The 15,577-nt window shown below is 39.8% G+C and overlaps 1 protein-coding gene across 1 annotated transcript in view; it reads left to right on the plus strand.

Annotated features, from left to right (window-relative positions):
• Positions 1-15,577, plus strand: part of LOC127215285 (integrin alpha-8) — a gene marked incomplete at its 5' end in the record, with an annotated part of 131,197 nt that overhangs the window by 59,738 nt on the left and 55,882 nt on the right. Inside the window, 6 exons of the mRNA XM_051175660.1 lie at positions 541-648; positions 6,070-6,125; positions 6,876-7,030; positions 8,503-8,640; positions 9,120-9,187; positions 10,683-10,830. Coding sequence (XP_051031617.1) covers positions 541-648; positions 6,070-6,125; positions 6,876-7,030; positions 8,503-8,640; positions 9,120-9,187; positions 10,683-10,830 — 673 coding nt within the window. The remainder of the gene's footprint in view (positions 1-540; positions 649-6,069; positions 6,126-6,875; positions 7,031-8,502; positions 8,641-9,119; positions 9,188-10,682; positions 10,831-15,577) is intronic.

Consider the following 15,577-nt stretch of genomic DNA (forward strand, 5'->3'; position numbering starts at 1 on the left):
AGTTGGAGAGATGGCTTAATAGTTGAGAGAGCTTGCTGTTCCTGCAGAAGATCCAAGTTTGATTCCCATATCCCACATGGGGTTGCTCCCAACTATCTACAACTCCAGTTCCAGGACACCTTATAGCCTCCCTGCATTTCACAGTCACCAGCATGTGTACATACACATGCCATACATATAAGCAAAAATAAAACAAATCTTTAAATAAAATATGTCTCCTCACATATGGACACAGGGCTCCAAGAAAGTCATGGAGCTGTATTATAACCACATTATATTATGACAATATAGTGAGTCCACTCCAGAAAGAAATCAGGTCAATGGATGTAATGTTCTTGACTGACAGACCTCCAGAACCTTTTGTTTAACGCTCTCTGCTCTCAGATGGTTTAAAGGGTATTGTTTGAGCGTGGCGCCCAATTGTTCATGCCAAGAGCAGAATTGATTGTGCAAGGCCAGGTATGTTGGCAATGCCCTTTAGAAGAAGAGTTCCATTCATCAGGAAAAGATTCCACTCATGCCCCAGCTTTCTCCCTACAGAGCAAGGCCAGTTGTGACAGTGGATGCCCAACTTCTGCTGCACCCAATGATTATCAACCTTGAAAATAAAACTTGCCAGATTCCAGAATTCCCAGCACCTGTAGCCTGGTAAGTTAGCCCAGTTCTCTACACATTCTAACATGGTGTTTAATTTCCTGGATCTTGGTTTTTTAAAAACTGCAGATTTGGTTGTGAAAAGTCTGGGGTAGGGCCTGAGATCATGTATACTCCATATTCAGGAAAATTTTCAAGACCAAAACTGAGCAGCAAAGACTGAGTCTTTGCAGAGGATGGTGATGTGGTGCTATGCTCAGACTCTGGGCTTAGACAAAGGCCAGTGCTCTAACCTACAGGCTCTGAGATTTCAAAAAAACTGGGAAATTTCAGTTAAGCTTCTTAGCACACTAAATGTATCCAAAACCACTCCAAATTATCTTGATTCTTACTTTTTGCATTTATCGTGGATATCACTTTTGAGATCCATTGTGTCTCTTTTTAAAGTAAATAAACTAGTCCGAATTACTTAGCTTCATGTGCTGAAAATAGCAGTTTTGTACATTGGGCATGTACAACTGGACAGAAGGTCAATGTTGTTCAAAAGAACTGACCTGTTCTTATGACCATGGTATTATAAGGATAAAAAAAGAAAAATAGGAAACATAATTACCCAGCTTTTGACTTATGACTGTCACATGAAATGTCAAAATGGAACTGGGTTATAATATATCCCAAGAAAAAATAACAGTTTGTTTGTTAGTGTGGAGGTCCCAGATATCAGAAAATTAACAAGGGTCTTCGAGATTCACCTTCATTTTACAGGGTGACAGTTCAGTTCATGAAAATTTCAGAATAAAGAACGAGCCATCCTTGACCCAGGGAAGCTATTTCCAGCACATCATAGCATACTGCTGTTGGCCTTTTGACAGGAGTTCCTGTGGGAGTCAAAGCTATGGGGGTGGGTAGAGAGCTCCAGGTTCCAGAAGAATTCTTGCAAAACATCCTGTTGTGAGGGGTTCCCTATGTGGGAAGGGTTGTCCTCTCATTTAACTGCCTTTGAAAGCAGTTGGGAAATGCCCCGAGCAAACTTTAAAATGGTTTTAAACCATAAAATAGTATAATGAAAACCTGATCTGAGAGAATATGTGATCGAGCCAGTGTTTCGCCATTGCCTGGCAGTGATTAAATGAACACTAAATGAGCTGCGAGTGCCGTTTGGCTGTGAGCATTAAAACTCTAATATTCTCCAAGGAACCCTCTGTTCACACCTTCAAAACTGTTGGTTTCTACACTGCATTCTGTTAAGTAGGATGGCAGCATTCCAATATAGAATGTGTTTATCTTGAAATAAATGATTTTTTCCTAAAGAGTTTAGTTTTGTGAATTAAAAAAAAAAGAGGTTGAAGTCTTTTTCAAAAGAATACAGGACATTTTGCTTTTGTTCAGAGAAAAAAATTTAATCTTTGAAAATGTTCATACATGTATAGAATATATCTTGATCATAACCCAATTGCCCCTGGTCCCTCATCACACCTCCCTCACAACTTGATGTACTCCTTTTGCAGTTATTTATTTATCCCACTGAGTCCAGTTAGTGCTGCTGATATAGGCATGGGCATGGTTGGTATTATCCTTAGGGCAATGGAAACCCACCATGGTTCACACTGCTGAGGAAAAGCTATCCAGGCTGCCATCAACTGCCAGTAGCCCCTCAGCTAATGCCTTTCCTTTTGCCAACCATCCCCTTGTCGTTTAGGGTCATGTTACTAAGATAAAATATACTTTGTTCTATGAACAAATTATTCTACTGTTACTTAATTCTACCCTATTACTGTTACTTAATTCTATTATATCCTTTTCTGAAAATACTTAATTTTCAAGTGCAAAAGTTTTCATGCAGAATATTGAAAGACAAAGTTGGAGATTGGGGGTATATCTCGGTGGTAGAGTGCCCTGCATTTTATCCTAAGAACCCCAACCAACCAGACAGACAAAAGACAGGAAGCAAACAGCTTACTCCTGTAGAATGTTTCATGCCATTTACCCAGAGTGCTTGAAAAGCATCTTCCATGTGGCACTGGGCTGATTTGGCATGAGCTTGCACTGCAGATGAACCCTTTTGCAAACTCACAAATCATTTCACACTTCTTTCCATGTGGATTTTTGTGTTATTCAGTGAGCTGTCTGGTTTTATAAAATATCTGCTGTTGGCATTTCTTAGTTAGAAAAAAGGAAGTGAGATTCAGCATAATAAATATTAAGATAATTGGTTACTAATGAGAAAAAACTTTTTTTTTCTGTTTTATAAACATAAACTACATGTCCAATCTGAGAAAAGAGGTTTTTTAGATATGAATGACATCCTGTAAAATCATATACTTTTCATCATTAAAGTAGAGTTGAATTGATAATAGTTGGGCCAATAAGATGGGTCAACTGGTAAAGGAACTTGCCACACAGGCCTTGGGACCAGAATTCAATCCCCAGAACCAAAGCAAAGTGGAAGGAAAATCAATTATATATAATTGCCCTCTAATCCCCACATGAGCTCCATGGCCTGTGTGGTCCCCAACACACATGCATCAAGGACATACATGGACAATAACAGATAAATTAGAAAGAGTGGTTGTTTGCTTTCTACTTCCACTGTTGTTTTGTGCATATGCATAGTGTTTGTATGAATGTGTATACGTGTGTCTGTGTGTGTGTATTTGTATTTGTGCATATCTACATATGAGTGTGTGCACACAGGTGTATAGTGGCCACAGGATGATATCAGGTATCTTCCATAATCAAGCTCCATCTTAGTCTTGAGACAGGATCTCTCATTGAACCTGTCTCATTCATTAGGCTACTCCAGCTGTCTAGCTGGCCCAAAGCCCTAGAGCACTGAGTGGTTCTCAACCTTCCTAACACTGCAACCCTTTATTATAGTTTCTCATGTTGTGGTGACCCCCAACCAAAAAATTATTTTCATTGCTACCTCATAACTGTAATTTTGCTACTGCTATGAATCATAATGTAAATATCTAACATGATATCTTATATAAGACCAGTGTGAAAGGGTCATTTAACCCCCAAGGGGATCTTGACCCACAGGCTGAGAACCACTGACCTAGAATCACCTGTCTTTGTACCTCTTCTCCACCCCAAACCCAGCCCTGGGATGATTGCTGTTGGGCATGGGGGGGGTGGGGTCATTTGGATCTTTGTGATCCAAATCCAGATTGTTCATGCTTGCTCAGCAAGCACTGAACCACTGAGCATCTCCCACATCTGGCTTTGTATTTTGAAATCAGATTTCACATTTATCTCATTTCTCATCATACACATCCATGAGCAGAGTTACACTACAAGCTCATTATCCACTGGTTCATGGATGGGGTGGGCAAATAGTGTGAGAATCATGTTGTATACATCCTGCCTTCTATGTATAGAAGCCTGTCTGCTGATAGTTTCATTTGGATATACACAATGAGGATGCTCAGTTGATTGCATGTAGTTTTTGTTTGGCTTTGTTTTATTTTTTCAATAAAAAATAATGTTGAGACTAATGGGATTTGCTGTATTTGAACATAAATCATAGCTTGAAATTATATTTCAAATTAAGTTATAATTTTGCCTGATACAATTCATAATTATGTATTGAGCTTAGAATGGACCTGGTTCTTTACTATATAGCTATAGATCTAGATAACAAATATTTTTCTGTATTTAAAATGGATATGGTCATCCACTGCTGTAGAATTTTGAAATTTTCTTTTTAATTTAGAACAGAACTATGGAAAGAAATTTTAACCAAAGCCATCTTAAACTGGTGGGTTCAAGTTGAAATGCTACTATTAATAATGTAGCAGGCTATAGCAGTTATATTAAATTTGAATAAAAAAAGTCAAGATCATCCGATTGTTAATGATGTTGAAGTAACAGAAAGGGAGAACTAAGAAAGAAATATAAATGTACTCTGACATACTTTATAAACTAAGATAAAGCCTTCAGCTGACATCATTTATCAAATTCCTTCTTTCCAAAGACTCAACATCCGTTTTCATAGCTGCAACTTTCTTTGTGAAATCTATATTGCTTCATGTTGTATAAAGCAATTAATGTATATAAATTTATTTTAATTTTATATATTGATAATTTGGGCATAAATGTAGAATTATTTTGCCAAAGCTTTGTCTATGATGAAGAATGGTCAGTGGACAATGGTAACACATACCAAGTTCTTATGGAAAAACTGGACATAAAAAAATCCATGTCAGAAAATTTAAAGATATAGTTTCTTACCCACCTTCTGTGAATAATTCTAATTAAAGGAGAAGTGGGCTGCAATTGTGATTTCTCTGGGGAAGTGGTATAAACACTTGTAATAGCACAGACATCTCAGGAAACTTTTGGCTAAATGGTGTGTGGCGAATTACTTACCCTGAAGGGAGACATTGATTGAGGTCATGGAGATAGATAGATGAATCCCAGATGTGACACATTGTTGTTACTTTTGACACAGGAAGCTGACATCCAATTATAGCATTTTTGGATAGTATCTACTTCTTTTGAATTACATAGAAATACTCCGATCATACTAGAGTTTTATTACAAAAATTTTAAGACTGTCACTAAATCATCTATTCTCTCACATCTTTACTTTCTTAGCAATGAGCACAGGCCCTGGCGACAATCCTGGCTTGTTAGACTGTTTCAGGAGGGAGGTGAGGATATTTAAGAAAGTTGGGTGGCAACAAGTAAAGACCTCTCATCCAGTCTGTGGTCATATCCCAGGGCAAGTTCAGGTCATGGGACAATCACCACAAACATTTCTTGGATGGTGGTTAGTGCACACTGAAGGGAAGATTACAAAGTGTCTTCAGCTGTCACTGTCTTTACACCCATGTCACTGTGTACACTTGGGTCAAGTCCCCCTCTCTTCTCTCCCTCACCACCATATTATCACTTGTCACAAGATGCCGAGTTCCACTCTCCTCCTAGCAGTGCCACTGACTGATGTTAAGATCAGCATGTTGTTCCATGAGTAAGATTAAATTCACACACCTTACCATGACTTCAAAGCCCTGTTCGCCACCTATCAACCAAACCAGCTGACCTCAGCTTGCCGGAAGCTCTAACTACACTGAAAAAAGTCTTCAGTTGCCTCAAATGGAACCTTGCTTTTGCTGTTGTCCATGCTTTTGCATAACATTTCCCTGCCCTGTTGTACAGTTCTTCATGGCCCAAGGAAAATCTTCCTATGTATTCATTGCATAAAGACAGTGGGTGTTATTGATCAATTGATTAAATCTCTACCAATATTTTCAAGGATTTGCCTTGCTATGCAAAGCTCCTTGTGCCGATTGTATTAGTATTGTATGTCAAGATGGTGAGTGTGTGTGTGTGTGTGTGCATACACTTTTGTATGTTTATGTAATGAAACAAATGATGTGTTCATTTTGTTGGAAGGAGGGGAAGAAAGATTTCTCTCTCGGATTCAGAACTTTATTAACCAACAAATTACTGACTACTGTTTTCCCACAGCTTTTCTTTAAGAGTCTGTGCATCTATAGCAGGCCAGAGCATTTCAAATACAATAGGTGAGCACATTTTTTATTTTTTATGCTGTCCTATGCAAAGAAAACATGACATATTTCTTGGTACAGACAGTAGAAAACTAAAGGATCCTTTATTAAAACTCAAATTTATATTATACATTTAAAATTTTTTCTAATTAATACTACTTTCAATGTGGGCATTAGCTACAAAAAATAATTGTTGGGAAAGTGAAATGTTTTATATATATATATATATATATATATATATATATATATATGTTACAAAATGTGGGCTAGGGAGATAACTTGGCTATAAAGTGCTTACTGTGCAAGCATGAGGACCTAAGTTTGGTTCCTCACTACTATATAAAAGCCAAATAAGGCAGATGCCTCTGTAATCTGAATGCTGGAGCTCATCATTCTAGCCAAACTGGCAAGCTCCAGGCTCAGTGAGTGACCCTGCCTCAAAAAATAAGTGGTTAGGGGTAATTAAGTAAGGTCCCCAGTGCCAACCTCTGCTTCCACTTGCACACATACTTACACATACACAAATGGGCACATATAAACACATGTGCTCATACATATATACCACACATGCATGGAAAACCACAGACAGTTATATACTGGGCAGTAATTTTTTTCAATAGTCCTTCATTTGATCCAACTTTGCAAAGAATTCCAAAGTAAACCACTTGTAATGAGTCCCTGCCCCCTGCCCAACAGCACTATGTTCCACTATGTTCCCAATACTTTTCCTCCTGTGACATTGTCTACCCTCTCTTTGTCCTCTAGCTCTGGTGGCTGAGGTGCAACTAGACTTCCTGAAGCAAAAAGGAGCCATCAAGCGGACACTCTTCCTCCACAACCACCAGCCCCATCTCACCTCTCCCTTTGTGATAAAGCAGCAGAGATCCCTCCACTGCCAGGATTTTATCGTTTACCTTCGAGTAAGTTTTCTGGAAACCATTTCTGGGGCATCTCACATTCAAATCCAAATCGCAACCGTGTCTATCTAGTTAACCATCACACTTGCCACAGACCTCCCAACTTCTTTCATTTTCCTGGGAGGAAACTCTAATTTAAGGTTGAATACTTCTTGCTGACCTTGACTTCAACTAACCCAATGATTTGTTGCTATTAATTTCTAAGGCTTCTTCTTCTTTTTTAACTTTGAACAAAATATTTAGAATAGCACTTAACTCAGGTGACTTTCATTTCTAGCTGCCTCCCCTCCCCCATACATAAAAGTTCAACACAATTTATTTGATTTTTTTTTTAATCCTATGTGAATATGTCCTATTAGATTAGGATGCACTGAGAGCTGGCTTGGGGAAACATTTAGACAACCAAACTTTCATTAAAAATAACTTGTAATTGTGTGTTTTAAAGGTGATGTGTTTTTACAAATTCTCATGAAATTTAAAATGCAAACTATCTAAGACCCAGTTGTTAAATGGTGGTCAGTAGTTCCGTTTCTCCTCCTCCCATCAGGGACTTGGCTAATGGAGAACCCCAGTGAGGAGCAAAGGTTCACAACTACACTCGAGAATGAGAAGCCAGGCACATGATCCCCCTCCCCCATACACACACACACACACACACACACACACACACACACACACACACACAATCTTAGTATAGCCTTGGCTAGCACACTGAAGGGTGGGATGCTAGTTGCATGCTTAGAGCTTGCTGCTTTCTCCTCACCCCAGGAGAACTTCTGATATTGAAGTTCATGAAATTACTTAAAGAAGTAACAAAGGGGAGCAAGAAGTAAAATGTTTTCTTCCTCTGAAACCAAGAACCTTCCGGCAACTTCACCGAAACAAAACAAACCAAACATCTCGACTCTGGATGCTCTCTGGCATTTATGGTGTATGTCTTACTTGATGACTTGAGCTATGTTGTGTCAAGTGTGGAATCTGGGCTACCTGAAGATTTCTTCTAGAGCAGTGGTTCTCAACCTTCCTGATGCTGTGACTCTTTAATAAAGTTCCTCATGTTGTAGTGACCCTAACCATAAAATTATTTTTGTTGTTACTTCATAACTGTAATGTTGCTAATGTTATGAACCTATGAATTGTAATGTAAATACCTGATATGCAGGCTATCTGATACTCGACCCCTGTGAAAGGGTCATTCAACTCCTTAAAGGTCATGACTAAAGGTGTCATGACCCACAGGTTGAGAACCATTGCTCTAGAGTATCCCAAGGAAGCCTTGGCTGTAGGTGATTTTATCACAGAACATGCCTTATTTATGTTGCCCACTGCAGACCACATACATGAGCACCCAATTTGGCCTGTTACAGTGAATATTGTCATTCACTAATGCAAATAGGATCCAGTGTTGCCTGCTTGTCACACACTAACATCTTATAGTCATTTTGTGGGCTTGAGTTGGTGATTATTTTTCCTAGGATGAAACTGAATTTCGAGATAAATTATCTCCAATCAACATTAGCCTGAACTACAGTTTGGATGACTCTATTTTTAAAGATGGCCTGGAAGTGAGACCAATTTTAAACCACTACAGGGACAATGTAGTTACTGAGCAGGTAAGTCCTTGATGCAAAAGTCTGAAGGCATTTTCGCTACCATTCTCTGGAGAGAGTTGCTCCTGTGGCCTGAAGATGAATGCTTGTCCCTTTTATTTCCATCTGTGCACAGAGGTATATATCCTTAGGGACATGTTCCTAGCCTATTTCCTCATTGTGATTTTGGAAGCCTTTCCCTTTCTACAACTAAGATTTAATGTGTTCCCATGCAGCAGCCATGGAAGCAAGATAGGAAGTAATCCTAAGAATAGTCCCAGTTAGCATCATCGACAGACATTTCAGCACAAACCGGAAATGGGCTATAAAATAAGTCTCTGTCAAGAGATCACTTAACATCACAGAGTATGGAGTTGGCCAGGCCCCTGTACAGTGAAATGGAAGCTTTGGTTTCATTAATAAAAATCTTTAGAATCTTCAAGAGAACAGATCTGACTTGAGTTTTCATGGATTCTTTCTGATGCCCCACTTGTTCAACACAGGCTCACATCCTGGTGGACTGTGGGGAAGACAATCTGTGTGTTCCCGACTTGAAGCTGTCCGCTAGACCGTAAGTCTAAATAAATAAACGTGTGCATCCCACCTGGTGGTCCATGGGTGTTTACTTAGAGCTTCTTCTGAGAAACTATATTCTTCCAAGAACTGGGGGTGGAGGAGCATAGGGGAAGTGATGCGTGAAATTCTTGAGAGTGGCCACACTTTGGATTTACCTCTGGTCTGCTCAGTCCTCTGTCACTGGTGTCAAGTGACACACCCTAAGATCTTGCCTGGGCCATTTCATCTTTCAGCAGTAGTGGGGGGGCGTAAAAGCGTTTTCTGTTGAAAGTAAACTCATGTGTGGTGTGGCTCAGGTTGCATTTACCTAGCTCAGTCAAGTGGGGAAGGGTTCAGACAAGCCAGTTCAGTTCACACCTTAACCAAACTTGTTTTTGCAGCACCCCATGACTCAAAGGCCTCCTTAAAACTGTCAAAACAAAATTAATTTTAATTTACTTGGGGGGGGAGGACTTAAAAGACACACTGGGGAGTCGAGCAGAAAGTGTCAGAGAGTCAAATGAGAATCAAAGGGCTTCACAGCTGCCAGTAATGTCAAGCCCTGACTCCAGAGCTGGTAATTGCATTGTTATGTTGTGGAAGAAATAGGAGTAGGGGTGCTCCTCTCTCCCAGGGACCCCTGCACTGCCAGGGTTTGGAATCCTTGTGGTAATCTCTCAAGGGGACTTGCCCCAATGTTCACAATTTACTAAGTGTCAAAAGCAATAGCCTTAAGTGGGAGCTAAAAGTGAGAGGGGCATTTCTAAATATTGGTTTCATTTACAGTTCAAAGTGAACAAAATTTCCTTAAAATACTTCAGAACCCTCTATCAGTCACTTGAGATCCTATTTTGCCTGCCTGTTTTTTCCTTTTCAAATCTGCCCTAAACACACCCTCTTTCTTTCTCTACAGCTCGCTTTCTCCCTAATGTGTGTTCTCAGTGATAGGAAAGAGTTGGGAGATATCCATTCTGGCTCCGAAGTCAAATGTTAAGTTTGAAGGAATTTTGTTAGCCCTCTGGTCAGTGTGTTGATAGCTTCAAATCGGTCACAGTGGGAGGACACAACACTGGAACCCACAAATGTTATATATTGGTTTTATTTTTTTAGAAAACATTTTTAAATAGTTGCATGCACATCATTGAGCATTTTTCCACCTTCCCCATTCAGAAACTGCTCTCTTAAATTTTACTTCCAGCCCTTCTTGACCTGCTATCTTCTATCTTAGTCTTAGCCTTACATTTGACATTTTCTTTTTCTTTCTTTCTTTCTTTCTTTCTTTCTTTTTTTTTTTTTTCTTTTGTCTCCTATATCATGATCTTTTTTTCTTGGTTTGTTTGGAGACAGTGTTGCTATGGAGTCCAATAGTTTAGGATGGTCTCAAACCCCCAGTTCTCCCACCCCAGTCTCCTGAGTGCTTACATGACAGGCATACATTATTTAAATTTCTGAAATACATTCATGAAGCCAGTGATGTTGAGTTGCATAACCACTCTTAAACTGTTTTTAAGAGATAAGCATCTGATAATTATCGGAGATGAGAACCACCTTATGCTCATAATAAATGCAATAAACGAAGGAGAAGGAGCCTATGAAGCTGAACTCTTCGTCATGATCCCTGAAGAAGCAGATTATGTTGGGATTGAGCGGAATAACAAGGTAAGGCTTGAATCCAAGTAATAGTAAGTCTGATCAGCAAGGCTGAGTCTTTCCCCACTCAGGAGATCAGAATGGTGTCTTCCTTTGTCAGCTCATAATAGCAGTAACCCAGGGAGAAGATGGGCTGTGAATTATTAGCATCTCTCTCTGCCACAGTACAAAGATAAATCGGCCAAAGACCAGGAACTGATGAAGCAAGGCAAAGAAAAGACAAGTCAAAGAGGCAGATGACTCATTTCCCAGGCTAACCCCCTCACTGACTTTTCAAGCCTTGTTTTGAGTTCCTTTAAGTTCCAAGCAGAGCACAGGAGGCCTGGTTTTTATTACTAGTGATGGAAGAAGAGACACCCTGTCCTGCTGCGCACTGATAACAGCCTGAACAGGAACTGCAAGGGAAACAAGCACATTTGTCTTTCTTCTGAGTCCACATTTTCAGGACTGTGACCAGAGAAGGGCCTGTTTCTTCCTGGTGTGCCAGTCCTCGATGTCGCTGTTTATTGAAAAGGCACCATTGCTATTTATGGCCTCCCAGATCATTACCAGAACAGGACACTTCCCATTCAGTGTGTCCTGGGAACCTGAAGTGTTCTTAATTACTTTGTCTGGAAAAATATCCTAAATAGATCAGTGGGACACACATGTAATCCCAGCAGCCAGGAGGCTGGGGGAAAAGGATCCATGAGTTGAAGACCTGCCTGAGCTACCTATCAAACTAAAAAGACCCAAACAAATAAGCAAGCAAATAGACCAAAAACAATGTTATAAATGTATAGATTTACAAGTCCTCCATTTTAGGAATGTGTGAGACATTCAATTAAGAGCAGAGACTAAGTTTCACATTCTTGCACAGGAATAGGAATGGCATATGCACTCCATAAATGCTTGCTGATGAGTTTATTTAACTAAAATTTATTATGTGTCTGCCAGTCTCTCAAGACCACATTCTCTAAGGGGCATTCACAGGCTAATGATTAAGCGATGTCATGGAAAGTGATCCATCTGATGTAATGTTGTAAGAGTTTCTTATTAAAAAGCTATAGAAAGAGTCTGGTGTGTATGTGACTCCCTATAATCTAGCACTTGGGAGGGAGAGGCAGAAGGAGCACAAGTTCAAGGCCAACCTGTACTGGCTTTGAGAAGAAAGAAGGAAGCAAGGAGGAAGGGAGGAGGGAAGGAAAAGGGAGGAGAGAAGGAGGGCAGAAAGGAAGAAAGGAAGGAAAGAAAAAGAAAAAGTAGAGAACAAAAAAAATCTTTATTTACCTGTCTAGTCTTATGGATTCTTGTTTTAGTTGAATTATTTTCTCAATTCAAAAAAATTGAACCAACCCGCAATCAAGCATCTTTGACACTTAAAAGCATTATGCATTTCTATTGAAGAAAGTGATTTAAAAGTATCTACAATCATCAAATCGTGTACCAAGATGTTCACATCAATTACACCTCAAGAGAGTGGTTGAAAACAGTGGTGTGGAAGTATTCATATCCATCCTCATGGGCAGGAAGGACAGATAGAGGGGCAGTATCCCTGCTATCAAGAGTATTCTCAGTTGCCATGGCATTTCCCTCCTCCACTACAACCATCAGCATCCTTTGGTATTCTAATTTCTTCAAGGAATGATCTAACATCTTCCCATTTTCTCCTTCCTCTAGTTATGGTGCCTTTATGCTTGTTTCTCTGTTAAAGTTTCTTCCTTATCTAAAAAGCAGAGTGCAGCACTTGCCCAACATATTCCTTGTGTTCAGTGGCTATTCTGAATTGAAAGAGCTATATCATAATAAAACCTCTGCAAGCAAAGAGCACAAAAGAGAAGAAAGGCTGAAGAGATGGGTCAGGGATCGAGATCACTAACTACTCTTGCAGAAGACGCGGGTTCAGATCTCGATCTCACCAACCATGCTGAGCAGCTCATAGTCACCTGGAACTCCAGCTCCAGGTGATCGGATAGCCTCTTCTGGCTTCCACACACATTTCTACACACACAGCACACACACACACACACACACACACACACACACACATGCACACACACACCACACCACACACTAAAAATACATCTCTCTTAAAAAGAGAGCACAGAAGCATGTCACCTACAAATGCTTACATGAAAATTGTATATACATCTATAACTTAAATGTGGGGTTTCTTTAGACATTTCTTGGTTCCTCTCAAAGTTTTGTTTTTATTTCATACACATTACCCTAGAAATTCCTGCCTTTGTTTTTAAAAAAGCATCTGTTTTAGAATGTTCTTTTACTAGAACATCCATCCAGTTATTTATTTATTTATTTATTTGAGTGGAAAACACCAGAAAGCACTTATCATTGTATCTTTGATTAAAAGCATTGTAACAGGCATTATCCATAATCTCACCTGAGAGCTTACCTAACCTTTTGGTAACCCTCTGTCAATGGCTCTTGGGCAGTAAATTTCTAGATCTTCACATCTTACATGACTAAACTGCACTGATTTCTTTTGTTTTTTTAAGGAGTCTGAGGTTTAGGGACTTCTAAATCTAAACTCGGCATAGAAACTTTTATATAAAGGCTTGTCTCATGTGGTCTGATTACTGCTCTGAGCTCTTGCCTGCATTGAATTCACCTGATCATGATATTGACCTTATAGAGAAGAATCAAATTTGTTCCAGAGTTCAAAGATAAGGAGACTTGACCAGTGTGCTCAAATTATTTGACTGTTGCATTGCAGAACCAATTGGATCTCACCAGTTTTGAACTACCAATAAGCCCTTTCCCCCTTAGCTTAGTGAAATGCTATCTCCTCTAGGATACTCTCTTTGATTACTTAAATATGAATGCATACCTTCCTTAAATCCTACTTACTGTCTAATGAAAAAAAAAAACCAATCTTCTGGAACTGCATTCCCACTTCTTGCTACAATTCACCTGTTAGAGTTGTTACCATGATTAGAAATTCAGTAAGGACATGGGGTTTATTTTACCTGGTAAAGTAGCAGCCCCAAGATAAATATTTTCAGTGAATGAATAAGGGAGTGAATAATGCTCTCAGAGCTATAAATGGATTAGAACAAAAAAGAATGTTCCTGGAACCACTGAGAAAAACAGTCTAGAAATGTCTATAAAAAATTGGTTTCTTTTTTCATCAGAGAGAGAGGAAATAAAGATTTTTTTTAAAAAAGAAAGAGGGTGGAGAGGATGTGGGAGGGCAAATGTTTCAATTGAGTCAAAGAACTATTTGTAGAAAGCTGGGGAAATGTACGTGTGGGAACTGACAAGATGGATGAGCAGTTATGAGCACTTTCTCTTGCTGAGGAACTGGGTTTGGTTCCTAGCACCCACATGTTAACTTGAAACTAACCATAGCTCCAGTTCCAGCTCCAGGGGATCCAATGCCTTCTTCTGGCCTCTTTCGGTACCAGGCATGCAAGACACATACATACATATAGGCAAAACACTCATAACACATAAATATTTTTAATTTAAGAATAAATCTTTTAAAAGTGCATGTGACCTTTCAAGCAAGTCAAAAATATTAACTATAGAAACTAAATCTCTGAGTAACAGCCAGGGGAAGCATATATACTTTCAAAAGGGTTTTTAAGTTCATTCTGCCTTCATGATTAATAATCTCAGTGTGAAACATCTCTGGTTACTCTTGGTTACCAGTTCTAAAGATGCATACCTGGTAAACCTACCTTTGAGTAAAGAAATTACCGGCTTTGGAAAGAAGTGTGATAGCTACCAAACCCTGTGCAGGGTATTTGTAAAGAACTTGTGTCAAGACAAGTTCAGCCACTGGGCTCTTACCCACTCACTAGACTGTGCATGTCTACCTGGGTGATGCTTACAGTGGGCATTTCCTTGTCACCTCTTTAGGGGACCGTGGGTAAGCTGCCTCTACCCTGTTCAGCTGCTTTGTGCAAACTCGGCTCCAGACACCGAGAACAGAGATGGGACAGCTTCCAGAAGCCCCGTGGTCCTAATGCTTACCGTCTCAAACACTGAGACTGTAATGTGTTGACTGTAGCATTCCTCATGTAGAGACTGGAGGGTTTATTTTTTTATTTTGTTTTGTTTCCCTTTGTTTTGTTGAGGATTAAAGGATGCAGTATCCCCACAGTAGAAAGAAATTAGGGAAACATTTCTAAAGCGTTTCCTTGAAAACCTCATATTGTTTCCTTACAAAAAATCTCAGCAGCACTAACAGATGAGTAAGTGACCATCACAACAGGAACCTTCATCTACTTACTTCCCAGAAGTTTCCCGAAGGGTGCTCCAGTGTGAAACCCATCCATATATTATCCTTGGGGGTGAAGGTGGCAGGCCACAATCTGATGGAGTAATATAAGAAGTTGTCAAATACACCATCAGGTTTTGAGAGATGGAAAGAGAATGGGGGTGGAAAGGGTGGATTTCCAGGCCACTGGCTTTAGTATGAAGACAGCTGGGCCTGGGAAGGGCAGAAGCCTGCAAAGCAAGCTGTCTGTGCCCCATCTCATCAGCCCATCCTTGAGAATTAACCAGACAAGAACAAGAACCTTCTCAAGCTGTAGTATTCACAGGTTCTAATCAGGGTCAGGTGTAGAGAGGGGGCAGAGACAGGAAGAACCAGTTAGACACAAATTGTCAACTTAATCAGAGGGCATGGGGTACAGTGCCTGTGGGGACAACTGAGAGCAATGTGTACATAGCACATAGATACAAAAACACCTCAACAGGGGCTGAGAGGGGATTCAATGGGATCATGCCTGTAACTCCAGATCCAGGGATC

This window comes from Phodopus roborovskii, unplaced genomic scaffold, assembly GCF_943737965.1.
Source record: "Phodopus roborovskii unplaced genomic scaffold, PHOROB, whole genome shotgun sequence".
NCBI lineage: Eukaryota > Metazoa > Chordata > Mammalia > Rodentia > Cricetidae > Phodopus > Phodopus roborovskii.